This window comes from Phoenix dactylifera, chromosome 3, assembly GCF_009389715.1.
Source record: "Phoenix dactylifera cultivar Barhee BC4 chromosome 3, palm_55x_up_171113_PBpolish2nd_filt_p, whole genome shotgun sequence".
NCBI classification, from domain to species: domain Eukaryota; kingdom Viridiplantae; phylum Streptophyta; class Magnoliopsida; order Arecales; family Arecaceae; genus Phoenix; species Phoenix dactylifera.
In genome coordinates, this window is record NC_052394.1 from 22779897 (window position 1) to 22807028 (window position 27132).

At 37.7% G+C, this 27132-nt stretch overlaps 3 protein-coding genes and 1 non-coding gene across 7 annotated transcripts; 2 read left to right on the forward strand and 2 right to left on the reverse strand.

The window, feature by feature from the left end:
* Positions 1-22: 22 nt before the first annotated feature.
* LOC103716497 (protein ESMERALDA 1-like) lies at positions 23-13392 on the reverse strand. 3 transcript variants are annotated; one of them, XM_017845047.3, is made up of 10 exons: positions 12288-13392; positions 10758-10827; positions 10179-10246; positions 9980-10068; positions 5549-5746; positions 5082-5286; positions 4620-4787; positions 2827-2994; positions 2528-2718; positions 23-712 (listed from the first exon to the last, which is right to left on the reverse strand). In XM_017845047.3, exons 1-10 carry the CDS (start codon positions 13125-13127, stop codon positions 550-552), a joined length of 2160 nt encoding a protein of 719 aa, XP_017700536.2. In that variant the 5' UTR covers positions 13128-13392; the 3' UTR covers positions 23-549. The 3 variants fall into 3 exon arrangements, with proteins under 3 accessions (XP_017700536.2, XP_038980964.1, XP_038980963.1); XM_039125036.1 differs by having other exon boundaries at positions 10758-10820; positions 12288-12373; XM_039125035.1 differs by lacking the exon at positions 2528-2718 and having other exon boundaries at positions 532-712.
* A 428-nt stretch (positions 13393-13820) lies between these two features.
* LOC103716495 (dolichyl-phosphate beta-glucosyltransferase-like) lies at positions 13821-22446 on the reverse strand. Of its 2 annotated transcripts, XM_008804522.4 has the most exons (11): positions 22348-22446; positions 22177-22247; positions 22022-22079; positions 20645-20751; positions 19583-19628; positions 17213-17347; positions 16914-17003; positions 16643-16777; positions 16480-16563; positions 16270-16334; positions 13821-14358 (listed from the first exon to the last, which is right to left on the reverse strand). In XM_008804522.4, exons 1-11 carry the CDS (start codon positions 22408-22410, stop codon positions 14172-14174), a joined length of 1041 nt encoding a protein of 346 aa, XP_008802744.2. In that variant the 5' UTR covers positions 22411-22446; the 3' UTR covers positions 13821-14171. The 2 variants fall into 2 exon arrangements, with proteins under 2 accessions (XP_008802744.2, XP_008802745.2); XM_008804523.3 differs by lacking the exon at positions 17213-17347.
* Positions 22447-22509: 63 nt separating this feature from the next.
* On the forward strand, positions 22510-22582 carry TRNAK-CUU. The gene has a single exon. It is a non-coding gene; the product is annotated as a tRNA-Lys (tRNA).
* A 2997-nt stretch (positions 22583-25579) lies between these two features.
* On the forward strand, positions 25580-27058 carry LOC103716494 (metallothionein-like protein 2A). The gene is made up of 3 exons (XM_008804521.3): positions 25580-25721; positions 26282-26359; positions 26627-27058. Exons 1-3 carry the CDS (start codon positions 25657-25659, stop codon positions 26715-26717), a joined length of 234 nt encoding a protein of 77 aa, XP_008802743.1. The 5' UTR covers positions 25580-25656; the 3' UTR covers positions 26718-27058.
* Positions 27059-27132: the final 74 nt, after the last annotated feature.

Sequence of the window (27132 nt, forward strand, 5' to 3'; positions counted from 1 at the left end):
AAATCTGAACAACAATGTTACAGAGAAAGAAGGGTAACACCCTTCAACATGTAATTGCTCTTCAATAATATCGAAACTTTGGTTGGGACAATAGCCAAGTAATATACAAATTTATAAAAGAGAAATAAGCCCACAGTATTAGTGCCCCAAATGCTTGATAATTTCCATTTCCCTCTCGACATGAATATTTGCATACGTACGGAAGCAAAAAAATCAAATCATATACAAGCCTCCGCCAAAACTGAGGGAGCAGGAATGAAGGAATACAGTGGATTCAGATTGTTAGATACAGAGGCTGCAGATGCGAGCCAAATGCTGTCAGTGCCCAGGGATGAAAAGGCTCCTATCTCAGATCATCTCTTCCAGCTTTACAAGAGGATGCATACATCCCAGGCCAAAAAGAATTGTAACGATGTGCTTTTTGCCGGTGCCTGCAAGCTTTCAAAAAGACAGCACTCCCACCAGATGCCAACAAAAGAATGAATCACACACCAATGCAAAAGTCAGGCATATTGCAATGAATGTTAACCAAAATCTCCCTAGCTAATATTATGAAGCTGGTGGAGATTTTAAAACTTCTGATTTGTTGGAGCGGCACATGCAGTCCGGGCAAGGATAAGTGTATATTGAGTCATTTGATCTTTTAATCTCTATCCCCTTGGCGTCACTATGTGCTCGCATGTTTAACAATTGACGCTTCAAGGCCTTCCAACTGTTGTAAAACATAGGGGAAAAGGTGATGTACATGCAATAAAATCATGCTGATAAAAAAGAAAATCCAGATTAGATGATCAATAAGTATGCAAGAAAGAGAAGCAAATCAGTCTTTAAAGCTAATTGATAACATAGGCAACTAGGGCTGAAAGTGGCTTGGATAATATCCATCCGGATCTGTTTCCATATCCGAGTCTATCCGGATATAGATGAAAATTTGAACATCTGACTAATATCCGTATCCATATTCACATTCGTCAAAGAGAAATGGATAAGGATATGAATAGACAACTACCCAATCTGTATCCGAATATCCAATTCAATTTGTAACCCTATTTAATTTTATATAGCACTCATAAACTTTTAAGAAAAATAAATGACCACATTAACAAGCTATCAACTTAATTTATTATCCACTTAGTAATATATTTGATCCTGTGTTCATATAGTTTAATTATCCGATTATATCTGTATTTATATCCATACTTTTAATATCCGATTTGTATCCGTATTCGTTTAAAACAAATATAGATATGAATTTTTGCATCCGATTAACATCCGTATCCGTATCTGTATTTGTCAAACAAAACAAATATGGATATGGGTATACTAGTATCCGATCCGATTTTAGCCCTATATGCAACTTTCTTTCTTAAACATTATATTAATTTTTTCTTCCAAGTTTCTTTATTAGTTATATGGACAATCACAGGCAAAACAAGCTGAGTTTGGAAAATGGAAGTGAGTGTGTTCTGTGGAACATACAATAAAATAAATGCTTAGGAAGAATGGATTCCCTTCAGTATCTGCAATTATGATCCACAAAACATGACATGCCTTCTCTTTATCTTACGAGATTTTCTTTCAAGCACCCACAAGAAAGGCATGTTTTCATTACAAGCACCCACAAGAAACTTTCTACTTCACCCACTCAAGGTCTTTTAGATACCTGAGGATATATCTTTCCCACTCTTCCATTAAATGGACCCCAAATGATAAATATTGTCACAGCAAGTCATTGCTCAGTCATTGACATTAACAAGGTATTAGTTTTTATACTTATTTCAATCAAAGTTGTATTCCCTAGCTCTCTTCTAGTTCTATTGATTTTCCAATCCCTACCTTCAGGGCTTTACTCAATAGTTTTTAGCATTCAACCCTAATCTCATCTCATCAATTAATACTATTGTACAAAATGACCCCTCCTTTAGGTTTGCTCTGAAGCTATTTCAAGCTCTTCCATGTGCTTTCTCGTAACTGACATCCATGTTACCTGAAGTCTTCCCCTCCTTTTCCAATATTCATCAAGGGACCCCATCTTGCTGGAGCTCCCTTAGATCCTTGTTGTGTAAGCACATATCATTACAATCAATTCTCCATAAACTTCTAGAACTCCAATATACTTGTCTCCCATTCTATCTGTGCTGGTTATACATCTACCTCAATATTCTCATATGTGCCCCATTCAACTTGTTTTTTGGGGGCCTTTTTATTGTCCGATATTTTGTCCATGCAACATGCCAAACCTAATTATTGTTCTATAACTTGCCACCAAGGTATTTTTTGATCATAAGAGCATCATGAAATGGTTAGTGTTAAAAATTAATTTGTATTTCTGCAGAGGATGAAATACTACAATGAACTAGGATTTTAGATATAATTTGGTGGATCATATATACTTGCTCCCTAATGAACTTTAAGCTATGGATGGATTGACATGAAAAGCTATTCAATGAAAAGAAAATATGAATCATTGCGCACAAATCATATAAATACACAACTGAATTATTCATATTAATTCATAAAGACGCACCTAACTTTTGGATTGTCGAACAACAATGCCAACTTCCTTTTATCAGGCTTGATAGTCTTAGAATGTCCACCATACAAATATCTCCTATGGCCAACCAAAAAGTGAGGAAAATTCCCACCTTGAGTTGTCACAAACACTTCACTATGAAGGCAGACACTGTAGTCTATAGCAGCCATTCTAGAAGAATAGTTCTGGAAATAATAGTTCAAGTTACAACAACAACTAATTGCAAAAGATTATGCAACAGGCACATTTTATGATATGAAATCTCAAGAACCATAACAACAAATTAATGTTACCTTAAATGGAGCAAGCTCCTCTGGTGATGCTAATGTCTCTTTAGTTTGCAAAAGGGGAAACATTTCAAGAAGCGGAGCCATAGTTTTTTCTGCCTTGTAAATCTTACCCGAAGCCAAATATATAGATGTATTATTACTGAAACCCATGCCTCGAAGCATCAAGCCAACCTGAGCACAAGAGACAATGAAGTAAAACATGCATGATAATGCAAAAAAAATCTAAAAAAAGGAAAAATCAACTAAATATATTCGAATCAGTAATTTCAGCATTTCCATAACAAACTATTCCATAAATCATCAACTGTACGAAGATACTAACTGAAGATAGCTGATCCATGGGAAATAAAGTAATTCAAGTTTGCAAAATCATGTCACCTCAGTTGCTTATTTCATAAAAAAAATAAATTAATAACTAAACTATCTGAAATTGCGCTTTAAGAATTCTTCAATTTTTCTTGCTCAGTTTACAAGATCTATGCTAGCTAACTAGCCCATTAGTGTCCCATAAATTAAGTGACAATTCTCAAATTTGTGCTTACCACGATGATATGTCATAATATTTCTCTTGCTATTGACTGGAAAAACTTCTTTTATGAAGAAAATTATAGAGATTTTTTCATATATTCATATATCCTTCAAAAATGGGATGAAAGGGGGAAAACTTACTTGCTTACTTGCAAAACAGAAATATGGGAGCTTTTCCTTTAAATAGATGTTAGTCAGGAGAGACTCAAAGGCAACGGTAAGTGGTATTCCACAAAGTCTACAAAGCAAGATTTTTTTTTTTGTTTGTTTTCTGAATTAGGTGGGGTCATCCCCCACCCCACCCAGGGCAAAGCCCAGGCCCCCAGTTGACTAAGCCAGCGCTTGTGGGATGACGCTTAGTATAATCAGAGGCTGAAGCGAAGGTTGATGCCTTGTAGAATCAAACCCCCGACTCTAGCCAAAGAGGCTAGAGGTTGTACCATCTGATCGAAAGGTCAGTGATACAAAGCAGATTGATAAAAGGTCTCTGTATAAAGCAATATAATTATTTGGTGATCTCTGGCTTGCAAGTGAAGCTGAACACAACCTGATTAAAGTCCACCTAATCATCATCATTCAAGGTTTATTCATGCAGACAACTTTGGGCACCAAAGTAAAGATACAATATTGATAATTACTTTTGGGATTTTAGAAAAAACTAAAAGCATCATTTTGGTGCTTATTTCTTTGTAATCAAGTTGAACTCATTCCTACACCACCCAAATAAAAAATCAGGTTAATACAATTTCTCTTTTGGGGGAGGGAGTGCTCTATTTCAAATAAGCCAGTTAAAGTAATGCAGAACCTAACAGGACCTCAAGGGATACGGATGCTTTATCAGTTCAAATAACACACTTTAGAGATATAGTGTTAAGCATCAGCCAAAAATGATTGTGGGAGGTAAAGGAACAACAAGTGGTTGTACGGTCAAAAACTAGAATGATAGCCAGTAGGGAAAAGTAAGCAGAAGGAAAAGCATACAAGGATGACCACAGACTTAGACCTATTCTACACGTATCAAGATAAGCAATTAACCTTAAACTTATAAGCATAACCAACAAGCATCATTCCTGATCCTTCTAAAGGGGTCATCTTAATGAATCCTGCACTAACCATTTCTGAAGGATCACTGATTGAATAACAAAAAGCAAATCCAAGCCAATTTTTTTGTTAACAAAGAAGACAGGCATGGCACAGAAGGTTCCAGCAATCATGAACTTTACAGCATTTTGATACAAAATGGTATTAAAATCTAGATAAGCATATACCTCCAAAGGTGTAAGCGGACATTTTCCATTCATCCTAATTACACCAGGCCGTATAACACGACCCCGTTTAGTAAACTTTCCTCTCCAACCTCTTTCTCTTGCAGCATTCATGTCCTGTTTCTCCTCTTCGCCACCATCAAATATGCAACAAGAGAATGCAACCATATCCTGCAAGAGAGGACAACAGCATCAAATTTACTATTACATTTCCAAGGAAGTAAAAAAGGTGTCCCAACGGACGAGGCTTCTGCTATTGCAGGGTATGGGGAGCGTCAAATGTACGCAGCCCTACTCCCATGTGTGAAGAAGCTATTTCTGTATTTCGAACCTGTGACACCTAGGTCACAACGGAGCAACCTTATTGTTGCACCAAGGCCTACTCTCCACATTTTCAATTGAGTGCATGAAATGAAAAATTACAAGAGCAACTAAAAGTCCAAATCTTGGTAAAGGCAAGCTAACCTCTTCAAAGCGAAGATGCACTGCAATATATCTACCATTATTGTCTGTGCTGCGTTCTTTCATTCGAGAAATCAACTTTTCAGCCAAAGTTGCTATAGGATTTGAAAAGTGCAAGGCTTCAAAATTTGCCAAGCATCTTAGGTGTTGGACTGCAGAAGGGGCATCAAATGACAGACGATTTGCAAAAGGAGATATCCTTATAAACCTGAATTTTCCAATCAAAATTATATGATGTGAGTTATTATAAACCATTACTTATGGAAACTTACAGTAATAAAACCACAAGGAAATAGGGCTACATGTTATTAGAAGTTTCTGATCATGTCAAAACAGATCTTTTTATGAAAAATCTTAATTAAGAAAAATACAGATCCAAAAATTTAAACAAACAATTATTCAGTAAGTCTGCAATTAACAACAACAACCTGCCACGTAAAGGTGGCAGATAGATAGCATATTCAACTCACTTTTCTTCAATTAGCTTAGGCAGGACAGCATCCTTGTAATATTGAATGGAAGACCAAGCCTTGATCTTGAAGTTATGTACATTACTCATATTGTGACCAAATCGTTCCATTATGAAGTCAGGCACCTTATCAACCACTCTTACATCATTTTTCAGGGTATTGATGAAGTGCTCCTCATCATAGATATCCTTAAATTTGCTGCAGACAATGATAAATATGTCAGCAAGAACATCTAAATGGATTCTTTACCTACTATTTTAACAAGCAGCGTGATAACAAGAAGCATGTTATTTTCTATATGTTTCTTCATGCAACCAGTATAGTTTATGCAGAAACCCCTCAGAAAGCTTTGAACTGCAATATCCAAGACTCAAGGAGCATAAAAGGTCAAAAATCCAGAATGGATAAATTAGAATCCCATAAAGCCTATAACAGCAGAGAATCAGCACGGAAAGCATTCTAATGCTCAATAAAAACATGATGGACCCAACAAGTCTGCCACCATGCCACGAGTACTATTTCCATGAAAATAAAAATATACTAATCCATTATTATCAATATATATATATATATATAACAAACCATGTCTCTGCGTGTGTGTGTGTGTGTGTGTGTTCTCTTACAGATTTTTTATTTGAGCTTCAATATTATATATATATATATATATATATATATGAAATAATAAGGATGAAATGAACATAAGCAATTCTTATTTTTCATTCTAAAAGCATTTTTTTCTAGGCAAGGTGCAACTGCATTTAAGGAAAGCCATAAGGTCAATATTTAAGAAAAATGTCTTAAATGTGAAGGCCAACAAGACTCCAATCCAATTATTTTAGCTTTCCTCCTAGAAGTTCACGAGCTAGTTAAGGATAACAGAGTTTTAGCATTTCAAAAAATATTGATGACTGTAAGCCAAGGCTGAAAGTACCATCTGGTTCACCAATGCTGGTCATTGGCTAGCATACAATATCAGACTGTGTCATGCCATATAGGTCTCCTAACAAAAGAGAGAAGAAGAAAAATAAAGAAAATAGCCAATTCGTGTCAATAAATGCTAGTCCATGTCAGCTGTATCATGCCCATATCCAGTTGTCGTGGTACATAACATTTAGCACACACTGGCACTTGAATCCATGTTATTAGCTAAAGAGAACTGAAACTCACCTTCATAATTCATAAGTTTAGACTATAACAATATTCCTTTTAGAATTTTTAAGCAGCAGTATAAAGTTGTCAATTTTAAATAAGAGGAACATGCAAGTACCAAAGTACCAGACAAGAACCCCTCTTTAACAAAGACAAACAGCCAGCAAGTACTCCAAAACTAAGAGTTAAACTTTGAGATGGCTAACATATAGAATGGTTACTCAACCGGGTCCTTGGACCAATCAGAGGCCCAAACAACGCAGGTCAGACCAAAATGATAAATGGATCCATTGATCTAAACAGAAGGGCTTGAAATACACATACTCCGGTCTTCAATTTCTCAACCCTTGCACCTTCATTGTACCGCTTGTGGCTGTACTGTCTGACACTAACTAGTCATATTTGTTACGAGCATACCTTTCTAGGCTAGCAACCACTCAATTGGTGCACAATATGATGGGAAAGTCTACATAAAAGCCATGCAGTGAACAACTCCGCAAATAGTAAAGTCACAGAAGCCAACGAGATTATGATGCCTTTTGACACGGTATACATCTTCTGTCCCTAGTTAGCAACGTTCCATCAAGATTTTGATTCTATCTTGATTTGGGTATGATACATTGTAAAACATACCCATCATGTTGGGTACTTCTATCCAACTAACAGATCACACTCATATCAGCATCCACCCTAAACCCTTTAACAAAGGTGAAAAGGCACCATTAAAATGAAACTTCACAACCTGTTCCCTTTTCATCCTTGCATTAGGCCTATTAATCCATGACCAAGCCATCTTGAAGGATCTAACACTAAGAAGAAAACAGAAGCAACAAGATCACCAATAGTCCCCATTCTATGAATATCCAGAACCAAACATTCAGCTTCTTACAAATGACATCACATGCTAAATGTAATGAATCTCTAATAGACTCTTAATATATATATATATATATATGCTGAAATACATGTGAAACACATCAAGTAAAAACTAAACTAGTAGGTAATAAAAATAACAACTGGATTGTCTACATATTTTAGAAAAAAATTGGCAGCAAACCACCCATAATTTTCTTATTAATTAAATTATAGGTTGTATAAGAAGAAGAGGGAATATAGCACAAAAGTTCCAAACCTCAGGAACTGGCCAACTCTAGAAAGAACCAGTTCAACAGAGATGCCTTGAATAATATAAACAAATCAAACAAGCGGGAAAAAAAAACAGAATACAAAAACAGAGAAGAAAATCACAACATGTAATTATTAAGTCTTCTTAAGAAAACAGCAACTCCCATCAAATAAACAAGGCAGCCTGTGAATAGGTGCTTAACAAGTCTTCTTAAGAAAACATCAACTCCCATCAAAAAGGTTAAATAATTATTCTTTACCAATCATTGTTTATTCTGCACTAATCCTATGCAGACATGAATTTCTTGTACGTACAATCAACAATTTGGTTCATACAAAACAAGGATCCAATATTCCAGGTTTTCTAGCTTCAAAACTCCTACCCACTTTGTTAAAATTGATGTGCATGGCATGAAAAAAGAAACTTATTGGCTATTTGACTCCCATTCCACAATTTTGGTACTTATTAGTTGGACTAGTGCAACAGTAAATCTAGAGTTGTAAGACTATCTCTCTGACTTATCCTTACTTGACAAACACATAATCAAGAAAGGGCATATCATCAAAAAAACAACAACAAAATAAAAATGTAAAGCATCCAAATAGAACTTAATGCACTGCTTGCCATGCCAAAAACATCACAGAATCATCCATGTTGACAAAAAAAACCATACTTAACTCAAGAAAAGGTCAAGTAGACAGAACCTTTATTTCAGCCTCACATAAGAAGCGTATAATTTTAAATTTCAAATACCATCCATTTTGATCCTAGAGAAACTTGTTCTTAACACATTGGTCCACAAATTATAGCATCTCCCCTGAATTTGCAGGCATATGCCTGCTAATGTGTTTCTCATATCTTTTATCTACTCCCTATATATAATTGGAAATGCTGGAGTCCAACACCAGCATGTTTGACTTCAGGACTTTCCACATTTTATCGAGAGATGGGAAAGCCTAGAGTCCAGCATGGATGTGTTAGACTCCAGGACTTCCCATATATTATCACAAAAAGAGGAACAAAAAAGATTGGAGTGGGGACTTCTCTGAGTAATCTCTCCCTTTGTCTCGATTTTTCCTTGTGTATGTTGCAATTGCATAGCACATGCCTAACTTTAGCCTCTACAATACCAAGACCACCAAACCTTTCAGGTTTGCATGCTAGGTCCCAATCCAAATATCTTGACACTGTCACCTCCAACCTATGACCATTTCAACAAAACTTCCTCGCAACCTCTTCCATTGTGTTGTCCACCACCATTACAACAACAAAGACTAGAAAAAGGTAAAAGGTAAGCCTCAACAGGGGCAAGGCCCCCTTAGGCAGAATAATTTTCCATTACAAACAACTTGTTCATCCTCCACACAAGCAACTAATTTTATGCTTTGAACATGCTCCTTCACAATGATTTTGACAACAACATGAGATTATCCCCGAATCTATGGGGAAATATTTCCATTTTGTATGAAGAGATATTACATAATTGTCTACAATATCATACCCAAACATATTTAGACCAGACGACTTGCTGCCAATAATTATCAATGTTTACAAAAAAATCAATTTATCACAGATTTCAGGTCAACGTAGCAGTTAAAACTTTAAACCATTACCAAAAAAACATAGGTTTGGTTTTGCACGTTCTGAGTGAAATTAGATAGTTCCATTAAAAACAGGCCAAATTGATTCAGAAAAGGTGTATACCCCACTCAGTTAACTACACCAGATAAAGTGTTTTTTATTGGATATTAACATCATGTTTGGGTTATATGGAATGAAGAAGTATAATTTGTAAAACTATAATCGTATTAAAGGCAAAGATACATTTGGAAGCAAATAAGCCATTGAACGCAACCTTCACAATTAGTTTAAACCCAATTAACTATAAAAAAAAGGTTAACAAACTTATAGGTCTATTTGTTGGGGCCTTTTTAATCAACGATGTCTTAGACCAAAGGTTTTTACATCCCAGCTTATATGTCAGAATCAGTTCATCAGTCAAGCTTTAAAAGAAGTATGATACTGATATGTGATGATGGATCACAGTAACCTTCAAAATTTGTTCAGCTTAAGAATATGGTAATGCCTAAAACCAGATAGCAGGCCTGACTACACAAACTAGGTCATGAAGAAGAAATAGAGATGTATGCACAAACCTAGGATCTCTCCAAATGCTGTGGTAGTGGAAATTTGGGATAACAAGTGTTGCATTTAGATATCCTGCTACAGCAACTGCATTGCATATCTGTAAAATGAACAACAGGAACAAACTATAAGTGACCGAAGGCAAAAAAATAAATGATATATCTAGAAGCCTTTAAAAAAAAGCGAACACTGAAAAAGAAAAGGAATTACAGAAGTCCGTTGCTGATTCAAGCCGCCATTTGCTTCAACATATATGTAACCATTAGAATCAGGCAGTTCTGAGATTAGAAAAGGAGAAGCTTCAATGAATAACTTTAACAGATCAACAAAATAGATACAGAAAATAAGGGGGCAGAGAGCAGATGGAAAGTTCTATAAGTCAAAATTTGTTAGCAGCAATCAGATAAATCATATCTAACAAGATTCAAAACTTTTATGAGTGCATAAACTGAATCCAAAAGATTGAAACTATAGGTAACATCCAACAAGAGCATGCAGATAGGTATGAACCTCATTAAGAAATTTCAACAAGTTTCCATATATATATTTTTTACAAAAAATGTGAATCCAGTGAAGTTAATTGTATTATACTACAAACTGTGACAAAGTTTATACAAACTTGAATTATAAGCCAATAAAAAAGTAAAAAAGGAAAAAAAAACTTAGTATGTGAAACTAATACTCCATTACAACATTAATGACTTTCCATACTGACAAACTAATTTAAGCTTTCCCAATGTACTCAGCAAGAAAAAGTTTAAAGTTCTAATGATTAGGGAAATATCATACCATTCATAGTCACATTTATACATGGTCGCCACGTACCACCTTTATAGGGGTGTCTCCATACAGCTGCTAACTACAAAAAAAATTGAAACTTTAAAACATAAATAAAAGAGATTCACCAACCCAAAAATTTTAATTACAATTATAAGATAACAAAAAGTTAAGAAGAAAAGGATCAAGCAAATTTTCTTTGATAAAAGATGATGCTTCAGTTTAACAATCTAAAGTAAATGGTGGGTACATATTCTGCAGCCAAGGACACAGAATTGAAGAACTTATGGTGATAGGTCAAGAATTATGGAAGAAAACTAAAATATCCACAATGGAGATGATAAAAACAGGATACTTGAACCCAGAGACAAAAATAAAATCATCTAAAAGCATTTTAAATTCATCACTATGTCCGCCATACATCAATTGTTCTAGACCCAAAGAATTCCTACACACTTTCCTCAAAAAAAGCAAAAAAAAAAAGAACTCGCAAAGACATAGTACTCCTCGAACAAGATGCCTAAAAAGGCATGCTCATTATGAATCAAATATGGTACTCCCTAAAAATGAAACATGTGGGTACCAAGCTCATCTCCTTCATTTGGATTATTTCTTACAAAATTTTATCTTAAGATCTTATGTTGGTCAAATAACATCCTAGCTAAAAGTGCCTTGTCAGTTCGTGCTCATGATTTTAATTTAAACCGAATGCCTTCATCGATTTTTCTGTTATCTAGTTTTTAGAACTTAATGCACCATATACATCTTCATAGTCCAATTCAGCACTCAGCCTTATATTCACGTCATGTTAAAAAAAAAAAAAAAAATCGCGACTCATCTCAAAAATCACAACTCATCTCAAAAATCGCACTCAGCCTTATATTCACATCATGTTTAAAAAAAAAAAATCACAACTCATCTCAAAAATGAAAAATCAGAAATGCTATTCACTGCAACAAGAAACTTCCTTTTATTGGTAAAACAGTTTCGATGCCTAACATCTATCATTTGCACTGTGAAAGCGACATATCAACTGTTGGGCATTATAGTAGCTTTTAAGGATATGCAGCAAGATGTTTCCTTGTATAAGGTGAATAAATACTCAAATAAAGGAGGGGGCAGAGGAGTTATAATTAGGGGAAAAAGTTGGTAAGAGTTTTGAAAGTCACCATGCATAGGCTATCAGTATCATATTTAACATCTATAAACGTCACTATCTCGCCCCAGGAGTTAAGTTTAGTAAAACGCAAGATCTACAGTATGGTACATTGTCGTTTTATAATATGCAAATGTACACATAAAACAGACTCAGAAGCGGGAGATCCCGCAAGTAATTATGCCATCATAAATAGAGTGCCAGTCTTTCTTGGATGATTTCGTTCCTTCCTAGACATTAGATCATGCATCCTCTGGGCAAGAGTCAAAAATTCGAAACTAAAGTCCATCTGAGCGCCCTCAGAGAGAAATCGAAGCGCCAGAAAATACAAGAAAGAGCAGATCCAGAGGGATTCTTTAAAGAAGGGGGTGGGTTCAAGAACTGACCGCATCGGAAGAGTTATCAGAGTCCATATCGGGGCGGAGGCGCTGGTACAGCTGGGGGCTCCGGTAGATGGAGCCAGGAGCGGGGCGGGAGATGATGCGGGGAACGCCCTCGAGGGAGACGGTGCCCATATAGAAGAGCATCCCGGCGACGTACAGGAGCGGCGCGAAGAGGAAGATGGCCTGCCGCCGGAGGAGGAGCGATAGTACCATCCACGCCAACCGCTGCAGAAGGGTCCGCGGCGCCTGGAGGGCCCGTCCGGAGGCGGACTTGGAGGTGCGCCGGTGGATCCTCGGCGAGCGGCGGGGCGACGCCGGCGGGGACGGCGTCGTCCCCCCGCTGCCGAGGCGGTTGTAGGCATGGTGCGGCACCATCACGTCGTCGTGGTCGTCTCCGGAGGGGCCGGCGAATCGCAGGGGGATCCGTCCGTCCCTCCCCGCCGGTGGAGGCCGATCACGGGGTCTACGGTGAGGGTTTCGTATTCGTTTCTTGGGCGCAGGGAAAGCGAGGAGGGCGGGGATCGGCGGGGCGGTGCTGGGGGTGGGGGTGTGCGGCGAACGTGCGGAGGGGGTGGGGGAAGGACCCGGCTTTGGCCGACTGGACGGCTGTCTGTTTTCCGGCCGGCGTTCTCGGACCTCCGAGTCGGAGAGGCGGACTTTGTTTCTCGATGGTTTTTTATGTGATATACAGCCGTTGGACGTCGCGTTCTGGTCACCTTCTTTCAAGTCGATATCATCAGCGGGCCTGGTCCGAAACAAGGTCCATGCTCTTAGTAAGTCTTGGTCTTGGCACGGGCCAGGCCGGGTTGGTGACCGGTTATTTTCGGCCAAGGTTACTGACATACCTGGGCCCACAAAAGGATCGCTTGGATATCGTGGATGGGGGCATGCGCACGTAGTGCGGAGGAAGTTTCTGGCCCATGGGAACAACTGGCAGATCTGGTTGGGAAGTTGCCTTACGATCGGGAAGGTTTGTCAAATCTCCCGGCTTTCTTCAGTGGCAGCCAACAAAATTGATGAAGAAGGGGTAGAGATGAAAAGAACTAAAAAGAAAGGCCCAAGATGTCTCCATCTTACCGGCATCAAAACACTGACAGCACCAATCGCGAGCGGTATGACTTGGATATCCGTCTTTGTTTGATAATTAATTTGGTTATTATCATATAATTTGCTGTTTCCGACTCGTAACATACTAAACCTTCTTAGCTCATTGGCTTCCTTTACCCTTACCTAGAAGCATGTTCAAGTTCAACCATGGCTGATGGCAGGACCACCCTAGGCTTCATTTTTTCGCCTTGCTCTCGTCTTCCCAACGAAAGCTAAACTCTTGGCCTTCTATTTAAATATACCTTATTCTAAATATTCAGCAGAAATTACTTTGTGCCTGATTTTCTACAGCCCAAATAATATTGTCAAATTCACCTCGATATAGTTCGATGCATCTGTCGACGAACGTAATGAGCTCACCAAAAATAAAAATATAAAATACAGAGATGGAAGATTCGTTGGCCTTGCTGTAAACCGAGTCAACTTCGGTAGACAGATAAATGATGGCCGCATTGCTTGAAAAATCCATACTCAGATGTTAGCAGGGGTATGACATCAGCTGCTACATGCTCCAAGAGGAGTTGGATTATGATTGATGCAGCATCTATATATAGTTCTTGTTGGATACGGTTATGCTGATCTGGTGTTTTCCTACTGCTAGCAACAAGTTCATAAAAAAAAAAGTTTGCCCACCAAATGCATGAAGATGCGGTGCCCCATCGACAGAAGTGGTAGACTACCCGAAATTCCAAACTCCTGACTGGTTCATAACCCTCCTGCTGCTCCAATGGTGGCAAAATTAGGAGATTTTGTTGGCTCCAGGGGAGACAATACAGATAGTCAGGTGTAGATTTTCCATATTCCCAGCCCATAGCCCAGTCGAATAAGAATAAGCTCAAAAAGCATGTGCATGATGCTAGTCATGCGCACTTTAGATCCAGGTATCTCGGACCAGGTAACAGAAACCTCGATCATCGGGATGCCAAGATGCTTGCATAAGTAGACAAGCTCAACATCGAAGCACCACCTGCATAAAAATTTAAATACATCAGTTTTCATTACCATTATCAGGATGGTTTTTTCTTCCTTGGTGGATCTTCAGCTGAAGTTTCGAATATTTAGGAATACTCAGTCAAAACTTAAATGAAAAGGTGAGGCAACGATAGGACCATTAATCGATATGGTGTTCACAATATGGAGTCCCGGGAGGGGTGGACTTTTTTAACAAAGTTGCCCAAGGGCCTGAACCCGCACAGCACCCCTTTAAAGGTGAGACGATTATATTGAAACCATGGTCTGTTGTGCCGATATCAAGCCCCGAACCAGTTGTCCGGCAGCACGGATCGGTACAGGCCTGTGCCATGCCGTGCCGGGCTTGTACCAATACAGTAGAAAAGACGGAGGAGAGGGAGAATAAGAGAGGAAAAGAAAGAGAACAAAGAGGCCAACAAAGAGCCAGCAGCGAACCGAAAAGCCGTAAAAGAAGGGCTCCAGTCCCCTATTTCTCGAAACAGAGGACCTGAGCGAAGCCCCTCTTCTGCGGCTCCCTCCACGCGGCGGCTCTCCGATCTCCGCCGGCCGGCCTCAACCTTCCTCTCCCTCCCTTCCCCGCTCTCCCTTTTCCTCTTTTTCCTTCTCCTTCTCCTTTCATTTTCATCGCTGGAACCGTTCCGGTCCTCGGCCGGTACAGCGCGAGACGCCCTGAATCGGGCGATTCAGGACGATTCCACTGACCATGCTCGAAATAGTATCTCATAATTGATAAGCATAACAAATAAACAGCTAGGCATGCAACACGCCATTTAAATCACTAATAGAAAAATCTACCTAACAAGAGAGATGGATTACTGAAAGCATTATGATAGAGTATGTCAATAAAAGAGCAGGATCCAACAACATTGAAAGGCATGCTTTCGGAACAAAGTTTGCTACCCAATAACAAATTTAATTTGATATTCATAATTAATTTTTTTTAAATCAAAGAATTTATAAAAGCAAAATTGATTGTAAACTGGGGCTGCCCCGGTTTTCACATTCCTTTGCTTGGCAACTAGAGGTTTTAGATTTAATTTTTGAGCATTGCAGCCCTAAAAATCTGGACCTAGGTATCTTGGAGAAGTCCCTCCCTTTCTTTCACAAAGAAAAAGAAAGGAAAAAGAAAAAGCGAAATGGAAAATCAAGAATATCTGGAGAAGTTTGATATTTCATAAGATTATTTGGCTAGGCTTCATGGCACTCTGTTAACAAGATCATTATCTCATTTAGCCACTAAGCATGCATTTTGCTGTTGGGAACTACGACTAAATTCAGTTTGTTTTTTTTTAAGAAGACAATTCAGTTGATCCTCATCAATTCTCCACTTGCATCCACAAGTGAGAATGGTCGGTCCAAAGAATTAGCTTCAGTATGCAGCAAGTACCAAGATGACTAGGACAATTTCTCCAGAAATGAAGTAATCTTTTCTTTTTTTTTGGCAATGACTGTAAGATGTAATGTTGAGCTGGCTTTAGCCAAGGTTCTTCAAATTGTGTTGGAACCCAACATGATCATCAAGGTTTACAATGGACACTGAATCTGTGACCATCGGTGACTGGCCAGCCATTCAAGTGTAAAACCATGGGTCAGACTAGCACATTTTTGGAGAATCCCATGTCCCCTTTCCTGATGATAGGCTTGCACTGTAATTTATGCTTATGATCACATTTTGCATATTATATTATCACTCTAAGGTTATTTGTCAGAATGATACAGAAGTTTCCACTTGGCATTCGTAAAAAAGAGATATAGGTTCTGTTCAAGTGCCCATGCAACAAAGTTCTGCAGGTCTATATTACCACTCACAGGCACAGCTAGGAAAACAAGAGATGCTACAAAAATAGCACATCAGTTCTAGAAGAAGAAACGCTGTCATCAGTATGAACAATGTCTTAGCAGATACCTCTTCAATCGAATATTTGTGAATAATTTCCGGGCAGCAGCTCTGGTAAACATCTTAAAGCCACACTGTGACAGATGTAACAAGTTACATTATAAGAAAGTATGCAACCCCACAAACCTCAGGTTTTTAATGGCACTCCATAATCTACAAGCACATATTATCATCATCATAGCTAGATAGATTGGATCATCATGAAGCATACAAGCATACCTGTGTGTCACGAATTCCTGGACCTGCAGTTAACAGAACTACCAGATGGAAACCCTTCATAAGTAAATTACGATACCACTTCCTCTGGAATAATATATAAATAGTCATCATTGTAGAAGGGTAAGACTAGAGAAAACTAATTGGGGGGGGGAAAGAAACAGACTGTAGCAAGAGCTTGCTTCTCAAGATGAGCACGAGAACCAAATGCAGCAACCTCAATATCCGATAGCTTCAAACTCAGACCATTAGGCATTGCAGCAGATAAGTTATCTTTATCCTTTTTAGCCAATGCGCGTATCTTCGCAAATAAACAGGTAGGTAAATAATCAGTTTGTTATCTTATTTCAGCAAATTCTCAAAGAAATCCAGAGCAAACATGAGATTAAGTTAGATAGGAAGACTGGGTTTACATATTTGCAATTTGAATAACAGACCTGAGTTTCAAGCTTTTCAAGGTCAGTCACCTTGGTTGCTCCATCGGCATCAAGCATTAGAAGCAGTTCACCACGTGAATGGAGCATTCCCTGTTTAGCAATGCTTTCACATAATTGGAAGCATTAATCAATCACCACTGCATATGATGTAACAACTTACCTAACTAGCAGCATCAACAGATAAGATCCTGAACTATAACAAGTGTATCATTCTCTCTATCACAAATAATTATTAAATATAACTCTAAACATCAACCAGATAGCCTTGGAGGAAAAACATCAGGCTATAAAGGACTCACTTTTCTTATAGCTTCTCCTTTCCCATGATTTCTTCCAAGTAGAATAACCCTTACATTATCAATCTTGTACTTCCTTACAAAATCAAATGCTACTTGTGATGTCCGATCAGTACTTCCATCATCAACTATCAACACCTGCTTAGGAACTCGTCCAACAATGTACAATCAGGAAAATCTCAATTTTCTTTTATAGATAACTAGTCTATGGTCATCAGGAGCAAGTGGTAACCAACATAGATGCAACAGTGAACAACACTACAAGCTACTAAATAGTGTAGAAAACGTTATCTATAAATTATAATATGGTTATGATGCAAGATCAAGTTATTTCAGTAGCATAGTCACTAAGCCCTATTGTCTTTTATTTCCCACCTTAAGCTTCTCTAAGAGAAACGCTCCACTTCAACATTCCAAGGAACCATAGCCCTTAATTTAAAAGATTTGAACAGCCATTAATTGCTGTGTCTGGATAAAGTAGCCAGGATACATAATTTAATACATGTGGAATGATGTAAGGGAAAAAGGAAATGCCAAAAGAAAGGAACTATCTGAAAGGAAATGGTAAGAAGTGATTTGCTTTCTTTCTTGAATGTTCTGTATCATTATTAATGTATATGCTATGAGTCATCTCACCATTAAAGGCCTTTGAACATAAAGGAACTCTTTCCCCACCACTCTTCCTTATTGCTGAGCGAGGCCCTAAGTCTGATAATTGCAAAAAAGAGCAGAATGGTTTACTCATTAGATTGCCTCTAGTTGAAGGAGGGTGTTGATCAACCATCAGCTATATGCAGATTACATGCTAAATATACCCTAGTACTTTGATCTGCAAGTGGTCCTCTATCTTCTTTGAGAGACATACTACTCCCTCCTACTGGGTCCTTTATGAAGGAATAATAGCTGCCAAAATCTATTTAGCTTTTCATGCTCGCCTGTTCAAGGTTCAGGTATTTAGGTTTCCTTGGAAGAACATTCACCATTGAAAAGATAAAGCAACATGTGCTGCAGCCCAAGGATGGCAATTGCTTAAGATTACATCTCTTGCAAGAGTTATCTAGAGGTCACCTCATTCATTGCCTAGTTATTCAAGAATTGCGGTTGCGCCTAGGTTTAAAGAGGATTGTCTTAGCTGTTGCCAATGCATGTCATAGGATGCAATTAAATTTGAAATGCTACCACATGCTCTTCATTAGAAGCTAAAGTTTTCAAGATCTCTTATCCCTTGGGAGGATTTAACATCTATAGTGAACATGTACAGCTGGAAGCAGCAGTCGTAATTTCCCTGAGTTCTTTTACCAATGATTTATAGATAGCTCCTCTGAATCCTTTAACATTCTGTGCTCAGGGATATAGTTTTCATGCCGGTCTATCTTCTTGCAACACTGTCAAGGCTCTATTAGGAAAAGGTTGCCCTTATGGGCTTGGAGATGCTTTTGATTTTGAGATCCTGCTATTAATTTATCACCTGATACACATCATCAACATGCTTTCAGGTGCCCCCGCACACTGTTTCTTTCTTTTTTTCCCATGTTTTTCTAATGCTTAATCGGAATGTGATAACTTCTACTAAGTCTCACATTGTTAATAAAATAACATTCTTCTAAGTTGATCTCCTTCTACGTTTTCTCAAAAAATTCCTTCAGGGCCCAACCCTGGTACTATTTTAGAAAAAAGAAAAAACTATTGCCATGTCTCACAAGGTGATTGGTGCTTTATACCGCAATGACGCTATGTATCTTAAGACCCATGGGCCCTAAGTTTCCTTCTCCCCTCTCCCCATTGTTGGGACCCATAGCAGACTCTTTCTCAAATGGTCGTATTATTTCCCACCTTTCAACAATGCAGATGATAAAGGACACTTCATTATATCATTTTCAGAATATTGTACATGGTGTCACTGTAGTATATCCTTCTGATTTGCATGAGTAAGATTCGATAGCTCATAAGAAAGGAATTAATACCAGATGTCTATAGTTAATTCCATCTGTTGGAAGCAAATTATGTGTATATGAAAAATTCGGTATCTAAAGAACAGCAAAACGTGTTTCCGAGGAGAAAACACTACCCAACTCCAATGGATGATAAAGATGAATAGCGGAACAAAAAATAACAAGCACGATTATTGTAGGGTGTCTTTGAAAATGTTGGATAGACTTGTGCGACACAAAATACAACACCCATAATAGCAAATTATGCAGCAATATAGTGTAGGCAGTAAGATATTACTGACATGTACAGTAGATTCCATCACTTCAATATTTATGTAAAAATTATGTTCAAGATTCAATCATCTGAATCTACATTATTGCCATAAGCAAGCAAAATTGATTAGATATAATGTTTACTTAACCTTAAAAAGTTTTTACATACCTCATAAGAAAAAGATTTCTCAACTGCTGAACGTTGTTGGAGATAGCTACAAAAAAGCAGTATTGAATAACTAAAATGTACTGCCATAAGAGATAAGGAAGGCATTACAATTGAAAGCCATATAGAACAAAAATGCAATGATGGATGACAAAAAAGATATCTTTCGAGCGAAAAAGGGTTTCCCAAGTGTTATGAATTCAGAGCCCAAAAGCTTAAGCTGTTGGGAGGAAGATCAGCTCAAGCTAATAAACCTATACAACACTCCTTTATTAGTTAGAGCAGAACTATGACAATCTCCCCCATCCAACCCCATGACGCCCTCATCACGGTTGGCTCCTACCAGAGAGAGGGGGGCCACCCATAGCCTGGGTCATACTCAACCCTACTAGATCCTCCACGACCCAAGAAACCCTCAATGAGGGGCCTACATGACTAATAAAGGTTGTAACACATAATAGGCCTAGCTCTAATACCACTTGTCACAAACTCACAGCCCAAAAGCTTAAGATGTTGGGAGAAGAACTGGTCCAGGCTAATAAACCAATGTGGCACCCCTTTAATTAGTCAATGTGGAACTATGACATTCATCTACTACATATACTTCAAGTTGTCACTTATATTGTGGAAAGAAGCAGCAGGCATTAGGAAGTAACATACTTTCGAAGTACTAACAGCAGGCACTACCACAATATTGAGACATTTCAATGCAACCAAAAGTTTTTTCATTAACTGGGAAGAAATTAACCCCTAAGAAATGTCTATTTGCAATCAGGATGGACAAAACGAAGCCAACAGAAAGAAACTTGTCATACAGAAGAGGTAAGTATGATTATTTCAAGTTGTCTTCAATCACAAAAATTAAGTATACCTTAAAATTTTAGTATCCACTAGCCTCAAGAACCTCCTCCAAACACCACTATATAATATACATGAACTATATATAACCTCAATAACTAGTTATATCTTCACAAAGTTTATTGAAAATATAACTATGAAATTTCTTTTAACCTGATATACAACAGTAGACTGATATGCACTTCAAAAAGTCATTTAACCACTTACTTTATGGTCTCAATAAGAGCTCCAGGAAGCCTATGCTCTTCATTGTATGCAGGAACAATCAAAGATAAATACTTTTCAGCAGGATCAAAGATAGAAGGACATGGGACCTTGCATAAATTATTCAAAACTATCAGCACGACCAATATAAGTTGAAAAGGTTGTCAAAAATTACTTGTGCTATATTTGATTTTGATAATGCAATTTCATAAGTTTGTGAAGCAGTCAGTAAATGGAAATAAATAATTCATGCATCAAATGAAGCACATCCTGGGGCTTATAATTAAAGTCTGAAGCACATCAACAATCTTGAGTACAGTTGAATGAGACAAAAGTTATGCTTCAAGATCTCCATTAAAGATAAAAAGGAAAACAAAGTAAAAGGTTGCGAGAGGTTTAAGGCAAAGAGAATCTAAATTTAAACACTAAATATGCCGCAGAATTACATCTAGAAATAAAAGAAGGGTAGTTACTAAAGTTCCTGTCTCTAAATTATTCCCATCTCCAGAGTTCACTCATGTTCTTCTAACAAGGCAGCCATGCAATTTTTTCAAACTTGATTTGGATTAACATCTCATGTTTGATGGCACTTTGTTGTATCTTCCTAGTAGTCTGGCTGGGGCTTCTTGTATCTTGACTTTACCTTCCAAATGATTGGTCTATACTTCTTGTAGTGCATTTCTTTTATTTTTGTCTTCAAACTACCTTCTTAAATACCACTCTATACATCTAATCGAAATCATAGAAATCAAAGAGAGCGAAACATGTAAATTGTATTAGTTGAAAGAGGACTATGAATTTACTATGTGTATATTCTATATAGATCTGGAATTATTTGGAAAATATGCTAGATATACACGTAGTGTCTCACGCATTCAAGCAATCTCAGTTTCCTCTAATTTACACATAATAAATCTCTGGATTGAAACCCTAGCCAAGAACCTAAAGCCATGAAACTCACTGAATTAACTTGAAAAGAGCATTTTTTGCATAGAAAAACTCAATATAGTAAACAAAACTTCAAGAAGTCATGAATTCACATCCCATCCGCACATCCACTAGTTCGCATGACATTCTTGTCAATGATGTGACAAAGGTGCACAAGCTCCAGATCTACGTTTCTATTTCAGTGCCCAAACCCCAAATCCAGTTTATTTTATTTATCTAATACTGCATTGTGAAGTCCAGATTCATTAAATCTATGTCCACGCAAGTGAATCTAATTATCCAATAATTTTCTACATTATCTAAACACTCGATCAGGAACAACAATACAAAATCGATAATACCAGAAATTTTTCATCAGCGGTTCATAAAACCAAGACAAAAACGGAAGCACTCAAACAAAAAATCAAGTGTTCATAACGTTGGCTTGCTTACCTTCTTCAACGAGTTGGGGTCCTCGAAGAAGGCATCCAAGGCGGCAGTTCTTTCGAGCCTGCAATAAGGTCCGAAATTTATAAACGAGAAGGAAGATAGATGGCAAGAAAGGCGAAGAGGGTTTGGACTGGGAGGTGAAAGGATGGAGGGTTTACGAGTGCTTGCATCCGATCTTTCTGACGTATTCGAGGAAGAAGGCCGCAATGCCGAGCGCCAAGATCAACGCCTGCGAAGAGAGAAGAGGCGAAAGAAACAATCGATCGTGAGAGGAGATAGGAAAGGGGGATTAGGTTTAGGGTTTGGGATGGGAGGGGGGGGAGACGAACCAGAGAGGACAGGAAGAGGGAGAGGGCGAGATGGGGATCGGGGAAGAGAGACCACCAGCCCATCTTCTACCGTTGCGTCGACGATGTCAAGGGTTTAGCTGACTATGATGCAATACCTATGAAGTAAAGTTAAATACATTTTGTTGTGACCCCCTCTCCCAAGCCCGTCTAGCTCAGTCGGTAGAGCGCAAGGCTCTTAACCTTGTGGTCGTGGGTTCGAGCCCCACGGTGGGCGCTTTTTTAAGCCATTATGTTTTCTTCGGCTCGATGTATTTTTTATTAACCACTTATTCACGTAGAATAAATGCTAGTATCACAATTTATCTATTTATTTTTAGCTTCTACTTACGCAGTTAAATGTTTATTTATTTTTTAGTTGCCTTAGGTTATGTCTGATAAGTACCCTGCCCCTCTTATATGATGCGCTCGCTCTCTCTCTCTCTCTCTCTTCATTTTTTTCTCCCTCATATAAAAGCTAAACTGATATATAATTGCAAAACAATTGGTGTTCGGAGGAGAAAGGAAGCTGCTTATCTGGTGTCCAAAATTAAGGATAAATAGAGAGCCTCCTAGAATGGTTTAGTAGAAATATCAAAAATTCAATAATTATACTTGTCACAAAGATAGCAATACGTGCAGCCATCCCCTTTCTTACGCTATAAAGAAGCAAATTAGATGCTAAGCTGCATTGTATTATTATTTCCAATAACAAACATATAGAGAGCTTATAGAATCATGTAGTTACAACTAAAAATCAGCTTATAGAATCATGTGGCTCAAAATTTCCCATGCAACATTATAGCATACCGCATCACATTCTCTCCTAAAAATGAGTTAAACGAAGGCATTGATGACCATCTATGACAAAGATCTTTGTTAAGGAAACATCGTGAGTCGTATTAGAGATTGCAGGAAGAGGTCTGCTACTGTTTGGAGTTGTGAATGTTTTGATGTTTGTTGACTGTTTATATGAGTAAAAGTAATAAAGATAAAGGTTTAGTAAATAGCAAATGAGGGAAGAGAGAATATAGCAATTGTATTGAGATATGTAGGTTCATCGCATCGATCCAGGATCCTCTCCAATTCGTATGTGAATTGAAGAGGATAGGTTCTTCAATCACAACCATCCATGATTGGTGCAATTGTCATGATTAGAGATACGGCCCTCTCTAATTTAGGTACGAATAGAAGAGGATCCCAACTTCGACAGATTTCGTATGCTCCACCACCTATTTACTCTTCACTAGTACTACCAGATTTATACAAAAATAATAATCTATTGAGATATGTAAATATAAATCAGAATGTAATAGTGAATGATGGATGAATAGCCACACCCAAGATTTCATTCATACAAAAACATGTATAACCCTGCACTAGCAAGAAGAAAATCAATAGCTTTTGTCTCCCTCCTAAAATCTCTCTCAAGTTGGCATCAGTGTGGATTGGCACTAAGCTAAGATCAACATTTCAAACGCCATTACCAAGATGCATTTGTGAATGAGTACATGCCTCAAGCATTACAGCTCGAGTCTGAAACTTAAACAGAACCATGTATAACCATCATGGCATGATAAACTCAAGCGGGAAGGTGAAATTTTTGGTTGGACTAGGTCCACTGCTAAGCTGGTGGACCAGTCTAACCACGAACTAACATGCCAAAACACATTTGCACTGCTACCTTGTCACTTTATTATTATTATTATTTTGTCCATCTTTGTGTGTGTTAATTCATGGTTGAAATGGTCTAGCACTAAGCTGATGCACCTGGTCCGACCAATACTTTCTCGGCTATAAAGGTGATGGAGAGAGGTTCTAAGAAGAAGCAAGCTTGAGTGGAGCATATATGTCATATATCTTTACGGAGGTGAATATATTATCTAACTCTTTCTAAGATATGACGATGGTATATATATTTCTAAGGTATGATAACGGTATATATATTTCTGAATGCCACCTACAGGATTTTCTATCGTTAGTTCCTCCAAGATACATTGACACGTCACATTTATTCCGATGTATGCAAAGACTTGAAAAATACCTTATCATAACTCCAATAAATAGCTTTTGATACATATCATGCATTTGGCTTGGTTGATCAAATAACTTGACAATCGAAACGCATGCAGTGTGATATCGTTTGGAATCTTGAATGCAATTAAGTATAGGTTTTGCCTGTCTAGATAATTTTTAGGTAATTAATATTATGATACGGTTGTTTTATGTTGGAATGACACAAGAGGGGATGCAATCATGCCTCAATTCTTGCAAGGGATTGCATGATTGGTGTTAGGGTTTAGTTTGACCAAATTTAGCATTTATATATTTTATAATCCTGTTGGAATTTATTTAACCTTTCAAGTCATCCTCACGCCCAGCTCTTCTTCTTCTCCTTTTTCATTGACAACAAAAGAAACAAAAACAAATAGGATTATTTTTTATTTTTTTGTTTTTTAGTTGATGTCCATTGGTGAAATATAGGTGAGGCCAAGTTCAATTCACATTCAGCCTGGCCGGATTTGAAAGTTGAATCAAATAAAATGACAATGAAAGCATTTCCAAAGGATATCATGACCAATGATAAGAAGCCGAACATAATCCATGAAATACATCAAATTGCATGAGATTGCTTGCTTAGTCGCTATAATAATGCACAACTAAAACTAGTATTTAGCATAGACAAAGAATCTTATCCCATTAAACTTAACCCTATCAGAATAATCAATAACACAATTCATCCATATCATTGACAGCAAAGTTGGGAAGGCAATCGGCTATTTGCTTAACGAGGAAGCAAAAATCGTGATAATTCAAAATATAATATTGTAGGCTCCACAAATGTGTAGTTAATTACCCCATAGCTAATGAGGAAGAGAGTTAGTATAATAACATTGCAATGACTTAGGCCTCCACCAATTATAAACACTATCAATGTTTTGCCGATTAGCTTGTAGACTTTTTCAAATATACTTTAAAATTTTGTAAGAAAATGTCATAAGATACTGCCTAATCCTACAAGTTTCTTACATCAACATACCGTTGACATAAAAAGTTAGCACGAGATGCTGCATGTCATAAAAGTGGCATCACCTAAATTTTTTTCCAATCAAACAGTACTCAAATTTATGGTACCAAATAGTGGACTCCCTACTTTTTACGCATAGAATGCTGACACGTAGACGGCGGATAGGCGACGCTCTCTCCTCTCCCTTCTATAAATTCAGACCTCGGCCTCCTTCTCTGCGTCGTGCTTAGAGTTTTCTTCCTTGTTGTAGCTCTTCAAATTATCTTTCATTTTAGGAGGAGAAAATGTCTTGCTGTAGCGGGAGCTGTGGTTGTGGAGATGGCTGCAACTGCAGCAGTGGATGTGGAGGGTATAAATATGATCAATATCATTAATCTTTAACTGTGTCACTCTTCTTCATGATTTCATTATGGGTTTCTTTCTTTCTTTTTTCTCTCCTCCCCTGACTAGTTATTTATGTTTCTTTATATTTAGGCTGTGATAAGGAGTTTGGACAGTTTTTTTTTAATTCTTCTTCTTCTCTTAATTGATATCACTATTTTTTAAAAAATTAAGAGGGACTAGTTTTCTGTATTCTGTTTTCACTTATTGATATGGGAGGCCAGGCATGTGATTTGTTATCTGATCATTTGAGGATTCATAGATGCATTTTCTTTTCTTTTCATCAATCCATGCACTTCCTTTTGTCGCTGTAGGAATTGCATGCTATCTTGCTGAAGTTTTCTTCCCTATTATCTGTTTCTTGTCCTTGGATTAATTTATGTTTTTTGCGATTCCACTATTTTCTTTGCCTTTTACCAATATCCACTACAAATTCATCCTTCTCCAACCTTCTGAATTCTGGTTGTAGAGAATATCTTTTCTTGCATACTATTTTGATTTCTTAATTTATTCTGTTCTGGCGTGCAGATGCAACATGTATCCTGAGTCGGCTGAGAAGACCATCACCTCTGAAAGCATGGTCCTTGGGGTTGCACCTCTGAAGGGGTTTTGTTTCTACCTAGAATCTTAATTATTAATCCTCTCTTAAAACTGACATAAATCCAAATTATTAAAAAAAAAAAACAAGTATAGGATCACATTATATGGTATCCGTAGTTTCCTAGCTCATTTTCAGAAAATTACTACTTATGCTTCATGGATCAACCAACCTTAAGTTTCTCTCTAATTAATGTTTAAGAGAGAGACATTAATATTACTGATGATAGATTTTAGTTATACATAACTCTTCAGCTTTTCTTTTCTTGATTATAGGCACTCTGAAGGGTTTGAGATGGCTACTGGGTCCACGACCGAAGGTTGCAAGTGCGGATCTAACTGCACCTGTGACCCCTGCAACTGCTAATGACCCAGTGAGAAGCTTGCTTGCCTTAAAAAGAGAATGAGTTCTAGGTTTGCAGATATGATGGTGTGGTGTGTTTAGCTTTGTGTGAAGACTGGTAAGTTAAATAAGAGGCCATGGCTACAAATTACATGACGAGGTCCTCTCAGTAATAGTTGTTGCTGTGGCCATCTTGTGTTCGGATTGCCAAGCTACTGTGTATGATGTGCTTGTTATATTTGATGCTCTTGTTGATCTGAGTGGAAAAGTTGGATCCATAAAAATAATATTTGTGTACTGTCTGGAACTTGCCATGTGAAAATTTGGCTCTGCTTGTATTGTACAATAAGGTGGTCTATGTTCTTATTGTTCCAAAACTTGCCTGGCCTGTGCCTTTAGACAGATTGATGGCTCTCTTCAAAAAATTCATGGTTAAACG

Excerpts from the sequence above, each read along its gene's own strand:
- LOC103716497 (XM_017845047.3), bottom strand. The coding sequence starts at position 13,127 with ATGTCAGTAACCTTGGCCGAAAATAACCGGTCACCAACCCGGCCTGGC. Across the intron at positions 4,788-5,081 it reads TGCATCTTCGCTTTGAAGAG|GATATGGTTGCATTCTCTTG; the intron begins GTTAGCTTGCCT and ends CCTCTCTTGCAG. Across the intron at positions 713-2,527 it reads TTCGACAATCCAAAAGTTAG|TTGGAAGGCCTTGAAGCGTC; the intron begins GTGCGTCTTTAT and ends GTTTTACAACAG.
- LOC103716495 (XM_008804522.4), bottom strand. The coding sequence starts at position 22,410 with ATGGGCTGGTGGTCTCTCTTCCCCGATCCCCATCTCGCCCTCTCCCTC. Across the intron at positions 19,629-20,644 it reads GCTCTTATTGAGACCATAAA|CTATCTCCAACAACGTTCAG; the intron begins GTAAGTGGTTAA and ends GCTTTTTTGTAG. Across the intron at positions 17,004-17,212 it reads AAGGAGAAGCTATAAGAAAA|GGAATGCTCCATTCACGTGG; the intron begins GTGAGTCCTTTA and ends ATTGCTAAACAG.
- LOC103716494 (XM_008804521.3), top strand. The coding sequence starts at position 25,657 with ATGTCTTGCTGTAGCGGGAGCTGTGGTTGTGGAGATGGCTGCAACTGC. Across the intron at positions 25,722-26,281 it reads TGCAGCAGTGGATGTGGAGG|ATGCAACATGTATCCTGAGT; the intron begins GTATAAATATGA and ends TCTGGCGTGCAG. Across the intron at positions 26,360-26,626 it reads GGGGTTGCACCTCTGAAGGG|GCACTCTGAAGGGTTTGAGA; the intron begins GTTTTGTTTCTA and ends TCTTGATTATAG.